This window comes from Sciurus carolinensis, chromosome 8 (genome assembly GCF_902686445.1).
Source record: "Sciurus carolinensis chromosome 8, mSciCar1.2, whole genome shotgun sequence".
Classification (NCBI taxonomy): domain Eukaryota; kingdom Metazoa; phylum Chordata; class Mammalia; order Rodentia; family Sciuridae; genus Sciurus; species Sciurus carolinensis.
The window spans coordinates 122,084,264-122,107,452 of NC_062220.1; the positions used below are offsets into that span (position 1 = coordinate 122,084,264).

The 23,189-nt window shown below is 42.4% G+C and overlaps 1 protein-coding gene across 1 annotated transcript; it reads right to left on the minus strand.

Moving 5' to 3' along the window:
- Positions 1–662: 662 nt before the first annotated feature.
- On the minus strand, positions 663–6,539 carry LOC124990878 (tubulin alpha-3 chain). The gene is made up of 4 exons (XM_047561376.1): positions 6,320–6,539; positions 5,291–5,439; positions 4,180–4,860; positions 663–1,062 (listed from the first exon to the last, which is right to left on the minus strand). Exons 1-4 carry the CDS (start codon positions 6,438–6,440, stop codon positions 766–768), a joined length of 1,248 nt encoding a protein of 415 aa, XP_047417332.1. The 5' UTR covers positions 6,441–6,539; the 3' UTR covers positions 663–765.
- Positions 6,540–23,189: the final 16,650 nt, after the last annotated feature.

Genomic DNA, 23,189 nt, shown 5'->3' on the forward strand with positions numbered 1-23,189 from the left:
GTTTGAAGCGGTTCCCGGTGATGGTCGGTATGGCGCGCCCACGGTGCCCCGGGATCTTCGCAACCCCTATCACCCGAAGGAAGAACTAATCCAAGAACGCGCACACACACACACGGTTCTAGGACTCTTGTGAGAAACAACAACCCAACAGAAAGCCCGTGCTCGAAACTTGAATCATCTTGCCAGGGGCGAGGGTTTGAGAGGGTTCACGCGGGCTGTGGCTTCTGAATACACTTTGGGTAGGTCTGGAGGTTCTGTCGTACCTCCCACAGCAGCATGCGAATAGTGGAGGAAGGCTAAGGACGTTTGTGGAAATGGAAGATAGGAAATGCGTTTACACAGCCCTTGGGCACACGGCCTAGGCGGAGTCCACTTCACCCCCAAATGACTAACGGTCCAGAAGATCCAGGAAACAAACCAATGTTTGTGTCTGCCAGTGAAGAATGCCAAGGTCTAAAGAATGCTTTAAGACATTTCTAATTCCCTTGGGCAACCCTTCAGAAGCCTTTCTGGGAGAAATGCAGTAACTAAGCATAGACATGCCTACCAATTTCTTAGAAGAAACAAATGGGTATATTTTCCCCGAGGAATCCACTGGAAAAGGCAGGCATCTAGACAGGGAGTTTGATCAAAGTACAGCACACAGGACAAATAATGCCTCAATATACAAATTTTAATAGGTAAATATATCCTGTAAATGTTACAGTGTGTGCGCCCGGGAGAGAGAGAGAGAGAAAGGGAGAGTTGCCACTCACACTCTCCCAATCAGTATTCTTCCCCTTCTTCAGCTTCTGCTTCCACAGAATCCACACCCACCTCTTCATAATCCTTCTCCAGTGCTGCCAGGTCCTCTCGGGCCTCTGAGAATTCCCCTTCCTCCATGCCTTCTCCTACGTACCAGTGCACAAAGGCCCGCTTGGCATACATGAGATCGAACTTATGGTCCAGGCGGGCCCAGGCCTCTGCGATGGCAGTGGTGTTGCTCAGCATGCACACAGCCCGCTGCACCTTGGCCAAGTCTCCTCCGGGCACCACTGTGGGGGGCTGGTAGTTGATGCCCACCTGCCAGAGAACAGGAACACTGAGTGAAACTGACACTGGTCTCACAAATGATAGCTTACTGAAAACTGGAGCAGCGGTCCCAGTTTAAAAAATGCCCTGGGGTTGGGATTGTAGCTCAGTGGTAGAGCACTTATCCTCAGCACCACTTAAAAACAAATAAATAAAGGTTAAACTCTTAGAGAAAAAAAATTAAAAACAACAAAAATGCCCTGTACAAACTGGTAGCATTTTGGACATAAACTGTCAACATTTAATATACTTTGACCCTACAATTCTGCTTTTAGATTTCACCCACAGGAGAGCACAAAGTAAGATGTTGGAGGCATTTATGTACAGAGTTGAAACTTATTTCTTAATAGCAAAACTAGAAAGGAACCCCCATCATAGGGAACCAGCAAAATTGTATTAACACCTCTAAAGTATAACATGAAAATGAATGAGAACCAGGTTCAGGTATATCAATTTGTTCAAGGTTTGATGTATACTCACTAAAGAAAAGAGTCGGTTGAATTCTATGTAGTTATGTGTATGGGGGAGGGAAACCTATGCAGTTAGCAATAAACTTGGAGCAGAGCTTCAGAGGCTAGGGGAACTCATATTGAAACTAAAGAGCATAAATACCTGGGAGTGTGTTGAGTCGGTGACCCTACACTACCCTGGTGAACAGGTAGTTAGCAGTAGCTAGACACATAGCCAGGTTCCAGAGGAATTAGAAGGGGTAGAGGGAAGGGCACAGGAGCTCAAACCCTGATCAAGGGGTGTCCTCCCACAACTTTAAAGCCCAGCCAACTAGCGCTTCTAAGTGGCAGTGCTCCAGATTCCCCTTCGGTGTGGCCACCTATATGCAGGAATTTGGGTCTACCATCTCCAGGAAAGAAACATGCTTCTGTTGCCCATGTCTGTGACCTCGCTGTCAGCCAGCAGTATTACAAGAGGCATAGCATGCCTTGAAGAGGCACAAACATCTCTCAAAGGACAACAAAGCTCAGTAGAAGAGAACGAGGATTTCGACTTTTCAGCCTTCCACGTTGTTTTAATATTTTTGTCACCAAATTTTTATAATAAAAAGATCAAATGGTTTTAAGCAGGGAAGAGACTCCTTGAAAATAGTGTATCCCTCAGGAAATATTTCAAAAGAATGGGTGCAGGTCACACTGTGACTGACAAAAAGGAACTTAGAGGGCTGGGGTTGTAGCTCAGCTGTAGAGCACTTGCCTAGCATGGGTGAGGCACTGGGTGCAATTCCCAGCACCGCATATAAATATGAAAAATAAAGGTCCATTAACAACTAAAAAGGTTTTTTTTTTTTTTTTTTTTTTTTTTTTAAAGGAACTTAGAGCAAGGAAGAGGCCCGTGTGGTCTTCTGGAGGGGGACAACAGAAGCTGTGACATACACTTTCCCACAGAGCTGCCTCCCTGCTGGTGCACTGAACCATCAGGACTGGAAACCTGGGCAAGCATCTTGCACATCCCCTCCCAACTGAGGCTGCTTTATATGTCCTCAACTCCCAAATGTCTCACTTACTGAAAAATGTTTTCTCTGCTCAAACCAAAGGCTTAACAATTAGAAACAGAATGGACAGTTTCAGCTCCTACCTGTAACCTATAATTAGGGTCTGCCAACCTCTATGTAAGATTTGATGACTACTTCAAGGTCAGTAAAGTCTGTAGCAGATTTTACCTGCTTCCACATGAGTTACTTTAAACATGTCAAATTAAAAATACCCTCTTACCGATAATCTGTGTGCAGGTGACTTTGTGAACCGGGGATGAGAGGTTTCAAAAAGTTTCCTGTAACAGGCAAGCCATGGCCATCATTCCACATCAGAAGAAGAAGATTAACACAGATTCCTGTGATGTTTTCAATCTGGAATGACTCTGGAACTTTACCTCCCCCAACACCTCAGGAATGCATCAGGGCTTACAAATGTAGGGCCCAGCTGGGCTTGGTGGTGACATGCCTGTAATCCCAGCAACTTGGGAGGTTGAGGCAGGAGGACTGAGTTCAGAGTTAGCCTCAGCAATTCACCGAGTATCTAAGCAACTTAGCCAGACCCTGTCTCAAAATACGATATAAAAAGTGTTGGGGTTGTGGCTAAGTGGTTAAAAGCCCCTGGGTTCAATCACCGGTTTAAAAGAATTAAAAAAAAAAAAGTGGGCCCAGAGCTTTGTCTCAGTGGAAGACTACTGTGGATAAGGACTGATATCCACAAACCAGAGGGCAAAGAGTTGAGGAACACAGGAATGGGGAAGCATTTAGTCTGGTAATCCAACAGGTGTTACAGCCTGATAGTCTGTGATCTGGCTTCCACATACAGGGTGCTTTCTCCATAGTAGACATTTCCTTAGGACATTAAAGGCGGGGTGGGGTTGTGGCTCAGTGGTGGAGTGCTCGCCTAGCATGCGTGAGGCCCTGGGTTTGATCCTCAGCATCACATAAAAATAAAATAAAGGTATTGTGTTTGCCTATGTATGTGTGTGCATATATATATTTTAAAAACATGGCTAAGGGGCCATGAAAATTTCAGTGTGATTTTGTGTGTGAGGCAAAGATCCCGCGCTAGTTTGGAGAGGCAAGAGCAACCTACCCCACATTTAAACCCTGAGATACACATTTAACAATCCATTTACAAAAACATAAGTAATGCCTAAAATTCAGTGACAATAAGTGAGCAACACCAAGTAAAGTAAAAAACAAAACAAAACAAAACAAAACCCTACCATTTGACCACCCCAAATGGAATCATAGGCCTTGAAAAATCTCTAAAGCCAGCAGTGAGGTGAGGGTCTGCAGTCAGACCATCTCTAATTCTCTTTCCCACCACTTTTGGGTCCCTGAGGCTTTGGACACTTAAAGGGGTCTCAGTCTCAGTCTTCTAAACTATTGAGAAACTGGTAACACCAATCCCACCATCAACTTTAAAGGGTGGTTTAAAGAAAGGAGTGCACAGAATGTATTTGACAAAGTGTGAGGCTGATAGCAAATTAAGGACTAAACTTGCTCTCCCTGCAGCCTCATTAACGTGAAAAGAGGCAACCTCCCTTAAGGAGGGTCAGCACAAGTCTGCACCTGCTGCTCCGTGAGTAGCCCGATGACTAGACAGCACCCAGTCGTACCTTAAAGCCAGTGGGGCACCAATCCACAAACTGGATGGTGCGCTTGGTCTTGATGGTGGCGATGGCCGCATTGACGTCTTTGGGGACCACGTCCCCCCTGTACAACATGCAGCAGGCCATGTACTTGCCGTGGCGAGGGTCACACTTCACCATCTGGTTGGCCGGCTCAAAGCAGGCATTGGTGATCTCAGCCACCGAGAGCTGCTCGTGGTAGGCTTTCTCGGCCGAGATGACCGGGGCATAGGTGGCCAGGGGGAAGTGGATGCGGGGGTATGGCACCAGGTTGGTCTGGAATTCCGTCAGGTCCACGTTCAGGGCCCCGTCGAACCGCAGGGAGGCCGTGATGGAGGACACGATCTGCCCGATCAGACGATTGAGGTTGGTGTACGTGGGACGCTCGATGTCCAGGTTGCGCCGACAGATGTCATAGATGGCTTCGTTGTCCACCATGAAGGCACAGTCAGAGTGTTCGAGGGTCGTGTGGGTCGTCAGGATGGAGTTGTAGGGCTCTACCACGGCCGTGGACACCTGCGGGGCTGGGTAGATGGCAAATTCCAGCTTGGACTTCTTGCCATAGTCCACTGACAGCCGCTCCATGAGCAGGGAAGCAAACCCAGAGCCGGTGCCGCCCCCGAAGCTGTGGAAGATGAGGAAGCCCTGCAGTCCCGTGCACAGATCCGCCTGCAACAAACCATACAATGTACGTTTCACTAAACAGCCCAAGACTTAACAGAAACAAGTAAAAATAGTCCATAAACACTGCAAAACAAAGAAAGAAGAGAGAGAAAAAAAGAAAGGATACAATGTGAGCCAATGGCTGCAGAAGACAGGCCACCAACCTACAGCAGGCTAGGCTCACTTCTCTGTGCTCTCTACAAGTTCACGTGGACTCAGATAAAGTCCCTAAGCAGCAGGCATTAACTCAGAGGCCGAAGCAGACAAGAGAGATCTGTAAAGGCATCACAGCAGACACCATGCAATAAGACTTTGCAAACTGGGTCCGGTGCCCGAATCTGACTTAAGACCTGCCCAAATGACCTCCCCTTCACAATCCGAGACCTACCCTCCGACCTGGGAACTTCTTCAAGAAGCTTCTTGGCGCTCTTCTTACCAGTTTGCGGATCCGGTCCAGGACCAGGTCCACGATCTCCTTGCCAATGGTGTAATGGCCTCTGGCATAATTATTGGCTGCATCTTCCTTCCCGGTGATCAGCTGCTCTGGGTGAAAGAGCTGCCTGTAGGTCCCCGTGCGCACTTCATCTACCAAAAAAACCCGTGTTCTGAGTGACAGTCTCTCAGGCCTACTGTACTCACTAAAAATCGACATGGCCAGGGAAAGGCTGAATCTACAAAGCACATGCTGGAAAATCTCTGTGTGATACACAAACCACAAATGCCATTTATGGCTCTAGCAAGGGAGAGTCAATGGTTGTACAAATGCCAGCAGGACCAGTTCCCACCGAAGGCAAAATGCTCTCACGTACCCACGTGGGGGATTCTGCAGGTACATCTTTCTTTCCTACCCCTAGCTACATCAAGGGACTGATTAAAACCCTGGCAGTCACCAGGTCAGCATGACTTCAGCGGGATGGTGCCATCAGGACACTGTATGTGGCCCAGGACACACAGGTTGGAAAACGGGTATTCTTTTATGTCCCAGGGGGGGCCAATGAAAGGTGCTCTCTTTTCCACCTCCTATTGGAAACCACCTCAGACTTCCAATCTAGAGGAACCTGATGAGTGTTCTACACTTACATTTCCACATCTACACGCAGGTCAGGACTGTAGTAAGCCAGCATATCAGAGTGTGTGCCATGAAGGAGGGAACCAAGGCTGTGAATCCTGCACTGGGTGTGCATGGGAGCCACCTGACCAGGACAACCAGCCAGGAGGGACTCTCTCCACAGCCCAGCTTACTGCTGGCTAAGCAGCTTTTCTCTGTAGGGCAGGTTTCCTGATGTAGGTGCCTGAGTCCCACAGCCAAGAACCTTCGGTCCCACACCAGTTAGTTTCTCACACCCAGCAATGTTGGGAGCATATGCTTGAACATCCCTCCTTTCTGCAGAGGATGTCCACGTGGGGCTTTGCCAAGGCTCTCCCACCCTCCCAGGAAGGCCTCCCTGCGGGCCTGAGCACCTACCAACCACAGTGGGTTCCAGGTCCACAAACACTGCTCTGGGCACGTGCTTGCCAGCCCCGGTTTCGCTGAAGAACGTGTTGAACGAGTCATCCCCGCCACCGATGGTTTTGTCACTTGGCATCTGACCATCGGGCTGAATTCCATGTTCAAGGCAGTACAGCTCCCAGCAGGCATTGCCGATCTGGACACCCGCCTGCCCCACGTGGATGGAGATACACTCGCGCTGGGAACCAGAACATAAACATGAAACCAAAGAAACCACATAGGATGCAAAACATTAAAATTTAGTATTTGAACAGTACCTCAGTGACTGGCACTTTCATAAACTTCACTTTCTACCCCTTTATCCCTGTACCACCTGAATTGCTCTACACCACTCTAGGGGTTAAGTGGCAGAGTCAGCCACAGAACCTAAAGCCTTTATGCAAAACCAGATTCTTTTTAAAGCCTGCAAACTGGGTTGGGGATATAGTTCAGTTGGTAGAGTGCTTGCCTAGCAAGCACAAGACCCTGGGTTCAATCCATAGCACTGCCAAAAAAAAATCCAGCAAACCAAGTAATGCCAAAATTGAACTTCTCATTGTAGCCTATTACAGTATTTTTGAGGAATATATAGCAGTTCGACTGTGCACTGGGCAATGTATAATGTAATGAAGAGTTAAGCAAGGCAAAGATTGACTAGGTTCCACATTACCATGGCCTAAGCCCAGGTAGTTACTGTGTGTCTTCCATCTGCCTACACAAATTGACCCTCTGTCAATCACCACCCCACCTACTACTCTGGTTCATGGGTAGGTAGCATTACCTGTCTGATACTTTAGAAGACAGAGGTTAAGACTCTGTGTGTGTGGGGACGGGGTACTGGGAACTAAACCCTGTGATGCTCTCTCACTGAACTACAACCCCACGCTTTTCATTTTTTGTTTCAGACAGGCTCTCAATAAGTTGCCCTGACTGGACTCAAACTTGCCTCCCTCCTGCTTCAGCCTCCTCAGTGACTGGAATAATAGGTATGTGCCACTGTGCTTGGATACTGACACATCTTCATCTCTTGCCCTATGGCTTCTGGTTGATTTGTCCAGTAGCAAGTAGTGAAACCTCAGATTACAGCAAGTGTGGTCAGGATGCTCCCTCCCTGCCAGATACAATGGACTGCCTGAGTCCCTTTATCTAGGCCACAACTTACTTTCAACAGTCAATACTCTTCAAAAAGGTACCTTCTCACTTCTAGTAATCATTCCTTCCCCTGTTCTTCTAGTCTAGGAAATGGTTCCCAGATATCACAAGTGCTGTTACATTACAGTAGTTTGATGGTTTCTTTACCATCAAGAAAATAAAAAGCCTCACCATAACTATATCAACTGTACCCTTTTAGAGTCTTCTCAAAAAACAAAAGCACCTATTTTAAATGAAGCACCTATTTCCTGAGGGGAGACTACCTGCACACTCACTAGCTACTTGTTCAACTGTAAACAAGTCACCCTTATAAATACATAGAGGAGATCAAATAAATTGAGGAACTATATCCACTCTATGTTATTTCCTATTATTGGAGCACCAAATCTCAGAGTTGGCGGGGGCACGAATAATCAACATGGTACAACAATCCCCCATCATCCTTGAAGGGAGCATTCAGTTCCAGGAAGAACTTCTCTAATGCCAAGTGCTAAAGGATATTTTGTAGGAGGCCACATGTCTGAACTGGGCATCTGCAGTGGGCTAAACAGACCAACCCAATTCAGGGTTCAATCTCAGTAATGAATCCTTGGCTGGTTGCAGAAGTCCCTGGAGTCAGTTGACCAATTCGCCTCTAAACAAGTAAGTGGTTAAACTGCAACCACTTGGCTGTTGGATTGACTAGGCTATTGTCAATTAAGTTGGTGTCTGTGTTTCACTTCAGTTTTTCAATGCATGCTCTTAGATCATGTTGTCAGAGATCTCAGAACCTGCTCTGGTTTTGGGAACTGTACAGGTGATGTTTCCTTAGCTCAAATAAACTCTACATAATTTAACCGCATCAAGAAATTTCCCTTTTTAAATATATTTTTTAGTTAATGAATCTTTTATTTATTTATATGCGGTACTGAAAATCGAACCCAGGGTCTGACACATGCCAGGCAAGCGCTCTACCACTGAGCCACAACTCCAGCCCCCAGGAAATTTCCCTTGAACATAAGGAACTTGCTCTTCTGAGGAAACTCCTTAGCACTCTTGGAAAAATCCTTTCAAAGCCACCCAACGATACAGTATTTGCCCTTGCTGAAATCCAGACACTCTGCATTTCACAGGATGACTTCACTGGCACTCTGCTCACCCTGTACCAGCAAGATCGGATTTGGCAAATCTCCCAGTTACTTTTGTTTTTCTTGTTTTTCTTTTCTTTTCCTTCCTTCCTTCCTTTTTTCTTCCCTCCCCTCCCCTCCCCTCTCCTCTCCTCTCCTGTCCTTTTTCTGGTTATGCAGGGATGAACCCTAGTGCTTCCCACATGCTAGGCAGGTCCTCTATCACTGAGCTATAGTCCCAGCCCTCTTAATTTCCTCATTTACAAAATGAAAACAGCCACTCAGTGGTCTGAGAGGTCACTTCCATCTTCCATTAACCAATGAAACTAATCCAAGCAGTCAGGAAAATCCACCCTTGCTTTCAAGAGAAATCCATGTAAATTCATCACTGCCACCCTCGCACTCACCTTTAAACTTTACATTTCTTTGGTCAGCTCTGCCTCCTCTGAAAATAATTTATTTGAGTGTTGGGAATGTAGCTCAGTGGTACAGTGCTTGCCTAGCATGTATGAGGTCCTGGGTTCAATCCCAGGCACTGCAGGAAAATATTATTTGAAATTTCATCTAAGGCTTTCAAACCCCAGACCAATCTTCTGACTTTATATTCTTGGGAGTTGACCTTGTTTCCTACTTATGCAAGTGTATCCCTTCCTGCCACCAATTCTGCAAACCGCCCTTCCTTTGCTTTACAATAAAAGCTGTGCCTCCTCCAATCAATACTTTTTTGTTTCTACTGATCTCCTTTCCCAAAACAGTCCCCAGTGGAACTCCCCAGTCTCTAGTTGGCGCACAAAGGTGGATAAAATTGCTGACACCTTAGCAGTTGTCAGGGCAGTGGCCCTACCCTGTACACTTTGAGAATAAAAAGGAAAAAATCTGTTTCAGTGAACAGTGTGTATGAGGAAGCGATTTTAAAACTACTAATTTTTGAGTTCGATCCCCAGTACCACAAAAAAAAAAAACCTACTAATTTTATTACATTTCTGTTCTCAAGTAGAGTAATGAACTAATAAATAAAACCCATGTCCTGATACTAAACACAGTAGCCTTGAGAAAAGGCACTTGAGTGAATTGCAAGCTGAAGTGCCACTTTAACAGTATACCATTGTTGTGTGTGTGTTAAATTTGAGGAGGGGGCTGGCTATGTAGCTCAAACTGGTCTGAAACTTCTGGGGTCAAGTGATCCTCTTGCCTCATCTTCCAGAGTACATTGAACTGTAGGTACCCTTTTAGGGTACCATATTCGAGTGGGGAAAAATGACGAACATTTGATACTCAGACTAAATAGTTATTATTTATGTTAATATGTGTTCCTTTTAAGCAAATATGTAAATATTTTAAAAGCTTGTCTTGGAGCCTGGGGTTGTGGTTTATTGGTAGCGTGCTTCCTTGGCATGTGTGATTCTCAGCTGGGTCTGATTCTTAGCAGCACATGTAAATAAATGAATAAAATAAAGGTCTATCAACCTCTAATTTTTTTTTCTAAAGCTTGTCTTGTTTTAATTTCAAATATGAGAAACTTCAGTAGGTATTAACGGCATTGAAGCTCTTTGGGCTTCTCACAATTTTTAGTAGATCCTACAGCAGTAAGCTGTGGAATCGCCCTCCATTCTGTAGGACCCCATTGGTATTTTTGTTCTCTTAGAGACCGCCTACCCATCTCTGTTTTGCCAAGTGAATCCACAGACTTCTTCTAAAACAAAAACTCTTAAACGCCGCTGCCACCCTGGTTCTTATACAGCTCAACTCTGGGAGCAGAAGTATTTACCGCACGCTTTCTAACCTCCCCACTGCACACCTCGCTCCATCCGGATCGCTCCTGCCTTGGGGAACATCAAGGAATAAGCCGATGTGTTTGTGTCCTCCTCCTGGTCCTTCTCCCAGCTCAGCCCCTCACCCTAGGCACTGGTAGTAGGTCCCTCTGCCCAGCCGCCTGGTTGCGTAGCAGATTTTGTATGCCCTCCCGCCTGGTCTACACTGCCCTTCTGCCAGGTCACAGGACCTTACCATGTTGAGTTCCGCGATACCTTCTTAGCACACCGCCAACCTCAACTGTTGAAATGCGTTTAACAACTCTCGCCGCGCGTGCTGGGGTGTCTTAACCCTCCTAATGCCCAGTTGTTCATTGGTCCAGAGCTCCTCAGGGCGGGCCGAGGCCCCAGATTCTATTTTGATTGGTAATTACTCGATGCCGAGAAGATGGAGCTCTCTGGTTGGATAGGATTTTGGCGGGAAGGCTGTAGAGTCGCTGATGGCAGCAGTGCGAAAGCGGCTTTAAGAGCGTCCTCAAATCCATAGGTTGGGGCACCTTTGGCACCGTTGTGAAGCTGGACATTATCGTGCAAGTGATCGCTTGTGAACGTTCTGTCTCCAACACTTAGCTGGGAGCCCCAGTGTGCTTGCCTCCCCGTTCTTTTTTTTTTTTTTTTTTTTTGGGGGGGGGGTGCTGGGGAATCGAACCCAGGGCCCTGTGCTTACAAGGCAAGCACTCTACTGACTGAGCTATCTCCCCAGCCCCCGCCTCCCCGTTCTTTATTCAGTTTTTCCAAACACGATGGTCTCCAAGAGGCTTTACCGCCATCTATGGAAAATCATGACAACCCCCTCTTCTGTGCTTTACCAGGTGTAGAAAAGTCATTCCCATTGAGCACTTGGTAACTGGGCAATATCTGAACACTTCTTCTTCTTTTTTTAAATTTTAATTTATTTTTATTGTAAAAAAATGGGATACATGTTGTTTCTATTTGCACATGGAGTAACAGCATACCATTTGCGTAATCATACATTTACATAGGGTAATGATATTTGATTCATTGTTATTTTTTCCTCCCCCCCACCCCTCCCACCCCTCTTTTCCCTCCCTCCACCCCTCCCACCCCTCTTTTCCCTCTATACAGACCCTTCTTCCTCCAGTCTTGCCCCCCTCCCACTCCTCATTATGTGTCATCATCTGCTTATCAGTGAGATCATTTGTCCTTTGCTTTTTGAGATTGGCTTAGCTCACTTAGCATGATATTCTCCAATTTCATCCATTTGCCTGCAAATGCCATAATCTTATCATTCTTTATAGCTGACTAATATTCCATTATACACACACACACACACACACACACATACCACAGTTTCTTTATCCATTCATCAGTTGAAGGGCATCTAGGTTGGTTCCACAGTCTGGCTATTGTGAATTGAGCAGCTATGAACATTGATGTGGCTGTATCTCTGTAGTATGCTGATTTTAAGTCCTTTGGGTTTAGGACGAGGAGTGGGATAGCTGGGTCAAATGGTGGGTCCATTTCAAGTTTTCTAAGGAATCTCCACACTGCTTTCCAGAGTGGCTGCACTGATTTGCAGCCCCACCAGCAATGTATGAGTGTACCTTTTTCTCCACATCCTCTCCAACACCTATTGTTGCTTGTATTCTCGATAATCGCCATTCTAATTGGGGTGAGATGGAATCTTAGTGTAGTTTTGATTTGCATTTCTTATTGCTAAAGATGGTGAACATTTTTTCATATGTTTGTTGATTGCTTGTAGATCTTCTTTTGTGAAGTATCTGTTCATATCCTTAGCCCATTTGTTGTTTGGGTTATTTGTATTCTTGGCGTAGAGTTTTTTGAGTTCTTTATATATTCTGGAAATTAATGCTCTATCTGAAGTATGAGTGGCAAAGATTTTCTCCCACTCTGTAGGCTCTCTCTTCGCATTGCTGATAGTTTCCTTTGCTGAGAGAAAGATATTTAGTTTGAATCTGTCTCAGTTATTGATTCTTGCTTTTATTTCTTATGCTATGAGAGTCCTGTTAAGGAAGTCTGATGCTAAGCCAACAAGTTGAAGATTTGGACCTACTTTTTATTCTATAAGATGCAGGGTCTCTGGTCTGATTTCAAGGTCCTTGATCCATTGTGATTTGATTTTTGTGCCGGGTGAGAAATAGGTGTTTAGTTTCATTCTGTTGCATATGGATTTCCAGTTTTCCCAGCACCACTTGTTGAAGAAGCTATCTTTTCTCCATTGCATATTTTTGGCACCTTTGTCTAGTATGAGAAAATTGTATTTATTTGGGTTTGTGTCCGTGTCCTTTATTCTGTACCATTGATCTACCTGTAGATTTTGGTGCCAATACCATGCCTTTTTTGTTACTATTGCTTTGTAGTATAGTTGAAGTTCTGGTATTGCGATACCCCCTGTTTCATTCTTCTTGCTAAGGATTGCTTTAGCTATTCTGGGTTTCTTATTCTTCCAAATGAATTTCATAATTGCTTGCTCTATTTCTGTAATGTACACCATTGGGATTTTAATTGGAATTGCATTGAATCTATATAGCACTTTTGGTAGTATGGCCATTTTGACAATATTAATTCTGCCTATCCAAGAACATGGGATATCTTTCCATCTTCTAAGGTCTTCCTCAATTTCTTTCTTCAATGTTTTGTAGTTTTCATCGTAGAGATCTTTTACCTCTTTGGTTAGATTGATTCCCAAGTATTTTATTTTTTTTGAGGCTATTGCAAATGGAGTTGTTTTCCTCATTTCCCTTTCAGCTGTTTCGTCGCTTGCATATAAAAATGTTTTAGATTTATGTGTGTTGATTTTATAGCCTGCTATTTTGCTGAATTCATTGATGAGGTCTAGAAGTTTTCTGGAGGAGTTTTTTGGGTCCTCTAAATATAGAATCATGTCATCAGCAAATAGTGACAGCTTAAGTTCCTCTTTTCCTATTCGTATTCCTTTAATTTCTTTAGTCTGTCTAATTGTTCTGGCTAGAGTTTCAAGGACAATGGTGAATAGAAGTGGTGAAAGAGGACATCCCTGTCTTGTTCCCATTTTTAAAGGGAATGGTTTCAGTTTTTCTCCATTAAGAATGATGTTGTGGGCTGGGGAGACAGCTCAGTTGGTAAAGTGCTTGCCTTGCAAGCACAAGGCCCTGGGTTTGATCCCCAGCACTAAAAAAAAAAAAAAAAAAAAAAAGAATGATGTTGGCCATGGGCTTAGCATAAATAGCCTTTACAATGTTCAGGCATGTTCCTACTATCCCTATTTTTTCTAGTGTTTTGAGCATGAAGGAGTGTTGTATTTTGTCGAATGCTTTTTCTGCGTCAATTGAAATAACCATATGATTCTTATCCTTAAGTCTATTGACATGATGGATTATGTTTATTGATTTACTGATGTTAAACAATCCTTGCATTCCAGGGATGAACCCCACTTGATCGTGGTGCACGATTTTCTTAATATGTTTTTGGATACAGTTTGCCAATATTTTATTAAGGATCTTTGCATCTATATTCATCAAGGATATTGGTCTAAAATTTTCTTTCCTTGATGTATCTTTTCCTGGTTTGGGTATGAGGGTGATATTAGCTTCATAGAATGAGTTTGGTAAGGTACCCTCCTTTTCTATTTCCTGGAATACTTTGAGAAGTATTGGAATGAATTCTTCTCTGAAGGTCTTGTAGAGCTCGGCTGAGAATCCGTCTGGTTCTGGGCTTCTTGGATGGTAGATTTTTAATGGCTTCTTGTATTTCATTGCTTGATATTGATCTGTTTAAATTTGGTTCAGTTTGGGAGGAGCATATGTCTCTAGAAATTTGTCAATGTCTTCAGTAGTTTCTATTTTGTTGGAATATAGATTTTCGAAGTAGCTTCTCATTATGTTATGTATATCTCAGTGGTGTCTGTCGTGATATTTCCTTTTTCATCACGAATTTTAGTAATTTGAGTTTTCTCTCTCCTTCTCTTTGTTAGTGTGGCTAAGGCTTTGTCTATTTTGTTTACTTTTTCAAACAACCAACTTTTTGCTTTGTCAATTTTTTGAATTGTTTCTTTTGTTTAAATTTCATTGATTTCAGCTCTGATTTTAATTATGTCCTGTCTTCTACTACTTCTTTTTTAATCTGAAGTTTCTTAAGTTTATTTCAGACATTTTAGTCAAAAAGTGATCATGTGTTTGAATTTCACTAGTGCATGTTTGACCTACATATTTTGTATAATTTTTTTTTTAAGGTACTGGGAATTTAACCCAGGGGTACTCTACTCCTAAGCTACATCCCCATTCCTTTTTATTTTTATTTTTTTGAGACAGGGTTTCACTATGTTCCTTAGAGATAAGTTAACTTGCTAAGTTGCTGAGGCTGGCTTTGAACTTGTGATCCTCCTGCCAGGGTGTGTGTGTGTGTGTGTGTGTGTGTGTGTATAAAATACATAGTTATACTTAATGTAAAATGGAGATAAATAAAATAATGTGTAGCTCTCTTGATTCCCTGTTCTTTTCTCCTAAATCTCAGTGTACATTTAACCAGTTATGCATTTGCAGGGAAGATGGAAACCAAGCAGGTGTTCCTTAAGAACACAGATGATGGTTCACTGGCTGCAGTCTGAGCCATGAAACTTCAGGTAACAGTTTAGGTACATGACACAGGGTTTGGGAAAGTCCTGTAAAATACTTAAGGTTCATTTGGGTATAATGCAAATAACTTTTAAATAACCTCTTCCTCCCTCCTCCTGAATAAAATTTCAATAAAATGGAGGCGAATACATTTCCTATGAAATTTTTGTAATAACCCATTTTGTTTTATTTTACCAATGGCTCTTTTGTGTGAGCTAGGTGTTTTTCCTTTTTTATTTATTTATTTATTTATTTGTATTGTAAACAAATGGGATACATGTTTTTTCTCTGTTTGTACATGGAGTAAAGGAATATCATTTGTGTAATCATAAATTTACATAGGGTAAAGTTGTTTGATTCATTCTGTTATTTTTTCCCTTCCCCCCACCCCTCCCACCCCTCTTTTCCCTCTATACAGTCCTTCCTTCCTCCATTCTTGCCACCCTCCCTAACCCTAACCCTAAACCTAACCCTAACCCTAACACTAACCCCTCCTACCCCCCATTATGTGTCATCATCTGCTTATCAGCGAGATCATTCATCCTTTGGTTTTTTGAGATTGGCTTATCTCACTTAGCATGATATTCTCCAATTTCATCCATGCAAATGCCATAATTTTATTATTCTTTATAGCTGAGTAATATTCCATTGTATATATATACCACAGTTTCTTTATCCATTCATCAATTGAAGGACATCTAGGTTGGTTCTGTAAAGATAGAGGGAGCCCGCACCTGTGTAAACACAGGGCTCTGTGTAAATACAAGCTCTTCCCAAACTTCCCTCAACCCCTCGTAAAAGTGGCAAAGAATTTTCATCTCGTATCTTATCTGTGAAGGCCAGGGGGCTGATCCAAGAGCAAACCTTGCTAACGACAACCCTCCTCTCAGAGGTCAGGGTGACCCAGAACTTAAGATAACGTGCTTTACAATTTTATATGTTAACCAATTAGAAAGAACACTGTATAACTGCTTGCCTTTCATTATATAAACCCTGCTAAACGAGGGCTCAGGGCCTCTTAGCATCACCGGTTTCCGAGTGCACGGAGGACCAGGCTCGAGCTTGCTAATAAATGACTCTTTGTTGCTTGCATTGACCGTGGTCTCTGGTGGTCTTTGTGGGGTCTCGAGCCTCTGGGCACAACAGTTCCACAGTCTGACTATTGTGAATTGAGCAGCTATGCATATTGATGTGGCTGTATCTACTACTTTTGCTGTTATTCTGTTCTTCTTTTTCTAGGGCTTTGAGCTGTAATGTTAGGTCATTTAGTTGTTGACTTTTCAGTCTTTTCTGGAATGCGCTCCAAGCAATGAATTTTCCTCTTCGTACAGCTTTCAGTGTCCCAGAGATTCTGATACGTTGTATCGTCATTCTCATTGACCTCTAAGAATTTTTTTATCTCCTCCCTGATGTTTTCTGTTATCCATGTTTCATTCAATAGCATATTATTTAGTCTCCAGGTGTTGGAGTAATTTCTGTTTTTTATTTTGTCATTGATTTTTACTCTCAGTTCATTATGATCTGATAGAACACAAGGCAGTATCTCTATTTTTTTGCATTTTCTAAGGGCTGCTTTGTGGCATAACATATGGTCTATTTTCAAGAAGATTCCATGTGCTGCTGAGAAGAAAGTGAATCTGCTCATCGATGGATGGAATATTCTATATGTGTCTATTAAGTCTAGGTTATTGATTGTGTTATTGAGTTCTATGGTTTCTTTGTTTGGTTTTTGTTTGGAAGATCTATCTAGTGGTGACAGCGGTGCATTAAAGTCACCCAGAATTATTGTGTTGTGGTCTATTTGACTCCTGAAATTGAGAAGGATTTGTTTGACATACAGGGATGCACCATTGTTTGGGGCATAAATATTTACTATCGTTATGTCTTCCTGATTTATGTTTCCCTTAAGCAGTACGAAATGTCCTTCTTTATCCCTTCTGACAACTTTGGCTTGAAGTCCACTTTATCTGATATAAGGATGGAAACTCCCACTTTTTTACTGAATCCATGTGCATGGTAGGTTTTTTCCCATCCTTTCACCTTTAGTCTGTGGATGTCTTTTTCTATGAGATGAGTCTCTTGCAGGCAGCATATTGTTGGGTCTTTCTTTTTAATCCATTCTGCCAGTCTATGTCTTTTGATTGATGAGTTTAATGTAGGCCATTAATGTTCAGGGTTATTATTGAGATATGATTTGTATTTCCAGTCATTTGGGCTTATTTTTGGTTTTTAATTTGGCTTGGTTTCTCCTTTGAGTGGTTTTTCTCTTAAGATAGTTCCTCCCTTTGCTGACCTCCATTTTTGTTTTTCATTTCCTCCTCATGGAATATTTTGTTGAGAACATTCTGTAGCACAGGCTTTCTATTTGTAAATTCTTTTAACTTTTGTTTATCATGGAAGGATTTTATTTCATCTTCAAATCTGAAGGTTAATTTTGCTAGGTATAGGATTCTTGGTTGGTAACCATGTTCTTTCAGAGCTTGAAATATGTTGTTCCAGGCCCTTCTAGCTTTTAGAGTCTGGGTTGAGAAGTCTGCTGATATCCGTATTGGTCTCCCCCTATATGTAATCTGATACTTTTCTCTCATGGCCTTCAAAATCCGATCTTTATTTTGAACATTAGGCATTTTCATTACAATATTCCTTGGTGTGGATCTGTTGTGATTTTGTGCATTTGGTGTTCTGTAAGCCTCTTGTATTTGATTTTCCATTTCATTCTTCAGGTTTGGGAAATTTTCTGATATTATTTCATTGAATAGGTTATTCATTCCTTTGGTTTGAATCTCTGTGCCTTCCTCAATCCCAATAATTCTTAAATTTGGTCTTTTCATGATGTCCCATAGTTCTTGGAGATTCTGTTCATGATTTCTTACCATCTTCTCTGTTTGGGAAACTTTTATGTTCAAGATTAAATATTTTGTCTTCATTGTCTGAGGTTCTGTCTTCCAAGTGGTCTAGTCTTTTGGTGATGCTTTCCATTGAGTTTTTTATTTGGTTTATTGTTTCCTTCATTTCAAGGATTTCCGTCTGGTTTTTTGTGAGAATCTCTATCTCTTTGTTGAAATGATATTTTGCTTCCTGCACTTGCTCTTTCAGCTTATTGGTATTATCATTCATTGCCTGCATTTGCTCTCTTATCTCATCCTTTGCTTCGCGAATCATCTTAATCATGTATAATCTGAAGTCCTTTTCTCACATTTCTTCTAACATACTCTCATTGGATTCTATTAATATAGAATCTAGATTTGTTTGGATCATTTTCTTCCCTTGCTTTTTCATGTTGTTCATGTATCTTCCCCTCTAGCAGTGCAGATCTGGGGTATTGCAGATTTCCCCCTATAGGCTTATAGTGGCCCTATAGGTTTCCAAAATCTTTTCTTTAAGGGGAGATCAATATTAGCAGTGCCCAATTCAGACACTATGCAATCCTAGACCAAATAGCCCCTATGATGACAATGACAATATTGTCATAGTAAACAGAATGAGTTCAAATATTATCTTCAGTAAAACAAACAGATTTGCAATAAGGTCTGCAGTTTCTAATGGAGGACAAGGAGGATGCAGAGGGATGTAGAATGTAGCTGTTAATGGGATAAGAAAAGAATACACAGAAGTTTTAGATAATAGAAAGGGTGAAAGTGTAATCAAAAGAAATTGGATGTTAGTATGCAAAAAAGGGAGAAAGAGACTCTGAGGGAACAGGTAAACAAAAGGAAAAGAGAGCAAGAAAAGTAAAGAAATAAAAACTTAAAATTTTTCAATAAGGAGAAAAAAGAAAATCTACGGTATAACAGTCATATAGTAATGAAACCTCCCAGTGTTCAGTAGCCTGATGCATGAGAGGTACCTGACAATGAGCTTCAAGTCTCCAGCAGGTGTCTCAGGATGGGATTTGCCCCACCTAAAGATCGGAGCTGCGGCTTCCAGGATTATCCAAGATGGCCGCTCTGGTTTCCAAATGTGTTGGCAAATGGGATGCTGCAGCTCAGGGTGTGGACGTGGTCAGCTGGAGGTCCTGGAGGTGGGGTGCAGTTGGTCAGGCAGGGGTCCTGGAGGTCGGGTGTGTTTGGTGTGGTTGTGGGATCTTGGAGGCTGGGTGCAATCAGTGGGTCTGGGGTCCTGGTGATAGGGTGCAGTCAGTTGGTCTGGGGGTCCTGGTGGCAGGGAGCAGTCAGTTGATGTGAGGGCCCCAGAGGCAGGGAGTGATTGGTTGGACTGAGGGATCCTGGAGACGGGGCTCAGTCAGTCTGGCCAGGGGTCCTATGGGGCCTAGCTGTTGTCTCAAAATGGCAGCAGCCACGTGTAATCAAACCTGTAGGTACTGTGACAGAGAACTTCCAGGCAATAGCAGGCAGCTGGTGCTCCATTGGTGGTCGGCAATTGGTTTGCTGACTGTTGTTGGATGATCAGGAGGTGAACCTTGGGTGGTAGATGATGGATAGGTGAAAGGTGGGCGATGGACAGGCAAGAGGCAGGCAAATGGCAGATGATAGGTGTTTGACAGTGAGCAATCTGCATTCAAAAAGGCGTCTATATGCTGGCTGACTGCAGGTGATCACAGTAGACAAATGGGGTAAGCAGCAAAAACTGCCTCACCAAGAAACAGATATCCTCTGCTTGAAACCAGAGTTACGGAGCGACAAGGAACACAGCCTCCCTCTAGTCCACCATCTTGGATCCTCTGAACACTTCTTTAGTGAAAGAAGAGGTGGATTTCCAGGCTCTAGGGAAGGGAGGGTACACCCTTGATGCTGAAGATCTCGGTTGCAACCCAGTGCCTTTTTGGGGAACTTTGGAGTAATCAATACTTCGATTCTTAAAGATCATTTCAGATTCCTATAAGATCCAGTATGCATTCACTTTTAGGAAAAGCATGAGAGAAGGAATTCAGGTGTATTCCCTACTCATCACCGTAAGGGAGCCTTCTGGTGTCTCCTGATAGGGTGATGGGGTAAACCTTTAACTCTGTTTAAAAAAGCATTTGGAACTCATCCATTGCAATGAAGTATATCAGATCAAGAACTAGGGACTTTCCTGAAGAGGAACCTCTGAACAATACCATCAGGTGTACCTTTAGAAACATCCCCTTGGTACAAGGAGGAGGATGGAGGGAGGTCTGATGATTGGGAGGGAAAGCAAAAAGTTATGGTACTCCCCTCCTCCTCTATTAAGGAGAGAAAATTCTTTATTAGTCAATCCCAGCTTGCAATAACAGAATACCCATAGACTGGTTGAAACAAAAGCAATTTATGTTCCCACAGGTCCTGACGGTAGAAGGAAAAGAGACCTCTCTGTCTGGTGGAAAGGCACTCTCTCGTGTACTCATATGGTAGCACATGGCCACTTGACATCATGTTCTCAAATAGTAGCATGCAAAATATCTGGTCTCTTGACACTAATCCTTTGTATTATTTAAGGGTAAATGAGGTTATAAGCCCCTCATACTTTTAACCTCATTTATCCTTGATTCTCTACTTATAAGCCCTGTCACTAAATACAGGCACATAGGGGATTAGATTTTCACATATTATTTTGGGGGGACACATTCAGTTCAGTTTACTGCACACTCCTTCTTCAAGTGTCCACCTGCATCATGTACATACCTTAATTGTAGTCTGTATCATGTTATGTTTTAAAGTAATAATTATTTTTCTGATTATAAAATTAAAACATTCAGAATAGAAAGTGTGGAAACAGCAGAATAACAGAAAAAAATCATCCATATTGTAGAGATTAGTTTAACATTTCAGTGGAGCTGTTTTTGTCATTTTAACCACTTTCTTGGAATTTTAATTCACAGGCTGTACAATTTGCTCATTTAAAGTGTAGAACTCAACAATTTTTTTGTTGTTGTTTTTGAGATGGGGGGTTTCACTATGTTGCCCAGGCTAGTCTCAAACTCCTTGAGTCAAGTCATCCTCCTGCCACAGCCTCCTGAGTAGCTGAGGCTAAAGACACTCACCACCATATTGGACTTGGTTTTTATTAGTCAAGTGCAACCTGAACACAATCAGTTTCAGAATATTTTATCATCTCCTAAAGAAACCCATATCCTATATCTGTCAACCCCTAAATCCCCCATAATGTGCTGTCTCTAAAGATTTGCCTGTCCTTGGTTTTACATCTAAATAGAACCACATGATTTGTGGTCTTGTGATTGACTTTTTTGATTTAGATACTGATTTCAAGTTTCATCCATATAGCACGTGTTAAGACTTCACATTTATTAAAAAACAGATTTACTGAGATACAAATCAATATCATAAAATTCTCTCAAGACACTGTATATAATTTAATTGCTTTTAGTATATTCACAGAATTGTACTCATAACCAAAATCAATTAACATTATGCTCACTAAAAATTTTATTTTGATTACAAAATAATATTCAATTGGATGAATATGCCACATGGTATTTATCCATGGGTGAATATTTCCTCTTTCTGTAATGCCGCTATACATATTATTTTTTTTATAATGGGTACTGAAGCCAGGGATGACTTACGACAGAGCTATGTTCCCCAGTCCTTATTTTAATTTTTTTTTGAGACAAGGTCTCACTAAGCAGATGGATGTCTTGCTAAGTTCTGAGGTTCTAGCTAAATTGCTGAAACTGGTCTTCAACTTGTGATCTTTCTGCCTCAACCTCCTGAATCACTAGGTTTATAGGCCTGTGCCATACCACCCAGCTAAAACATTCATGTACAAGTTGTTGCATGAAACATATGTTTTTGTTTCTTTTGTGTATATACCTGGGGGATAAAATTACTGCTTCACATGGCAATTCTATGATTAACCATTTGAGGAACTATCAAAAAACACGAGTTTTTAAAAATATTTTTAGTTGTAGAGAGCACAATACCTTTATTTTACTTATTTTTATGTGGTGCTGAGGATAAAACCCAGTGCCTCACACATGCTACGCAAGTGCTTTACCACCAAGTCACAAGTCCAGCCCAGGAGATTGCAATCTTGATTTTCTTACTTAAAATTAATATTATAAACGAGGTGTGATGGCACACACCTGCAATTCCAGCAACTCAGAAATCTGAGGCAGGGAATCACAGTTCAAGGTCAGCCTCATCAAGTTAGCAAGGCCGTAGCAACTAAGCAAGAGCTTGTCAATAAATAAAAGTTAGTTAATATTTTAATAAAGGACTGAGGATGAAGCTCAGTGGTAAAACACACCTGGTTTTAATATCCAAAACAGGAAAAAATAGGTTATCCTGTGTATTTGTATATTTTCATGAATTCTTTAATGTTCTTTGAGATGGGACTTTTAACGTTTGCAGAGCTCCAAATCTTAGTGGGCATTTAACTTACTTCCAGTTTTCATTACTATAAACAGCATTTCAGTGAACATTTTCAGGCAACAATTTTTTGTGCATCTGTGATTAGTTCTGTAGAGCAGATTATGCAAACATTTGGATCAAAAAGGACAGACAATTTGATGACTCTCAGTGCATAATAACAAATTGCCTTCCCAAAAGGCTGTGACAGGTTGCATTTTTGCAAGTACAGTTTGGGAGTGAGATAAGTACACCTCCTTATATATTGTCTCCCAAGGTCACCAAAATAGGAACATAGGGAGGATAAACAGGGACAGCTTTCACCGTGTCCACATCAGTGTGTTACATGAATGAACATGGCAGATGAAGGCCCAGATTATAGGTCCATGGAGCAGAGAGGAAGGTACAAGTGTCAAGAGTCGAATAGTCCACAGTGCAGAAACTGAAGTGGCTTATTGGAGATGAGGAAGCCACACTCCAAAGTTATTTAGGAACAGATGCTGGTGGGGATGGTCTGAAGACTGGCAGCAACTCTTTCTTATAGTCCACTCTGCAAGTGCCAGTCTTTATGTAAAGGCCTGGAAGAATCACCTTCACTGAGCTAGCAAGGTCATCAAACTCTCTGTTCACTTGCATATCCTAAGGAAAAACCCATGACAAGACAGTGCATTCTTACTTTCTGAGAACTTGGTTGTGTCTACTTGCATCAAGGTCTCCAAGAAGTTCCTCTGGGCAGTTTCGCTCCCTGGATGACAATCTCACACTCCCCAAAGTATGAAAAGAGAAAAGGGAAGGGACTCAAGGGGAGCTTTTAGGGGCATGCTCTATTTCTCGATGTAGGGGGAGAGTTGCATGGGTGTATGCTGCCTAAGATCCACCCTTAATCTTTGTGAACTCTTTAGCATGGGGACAGG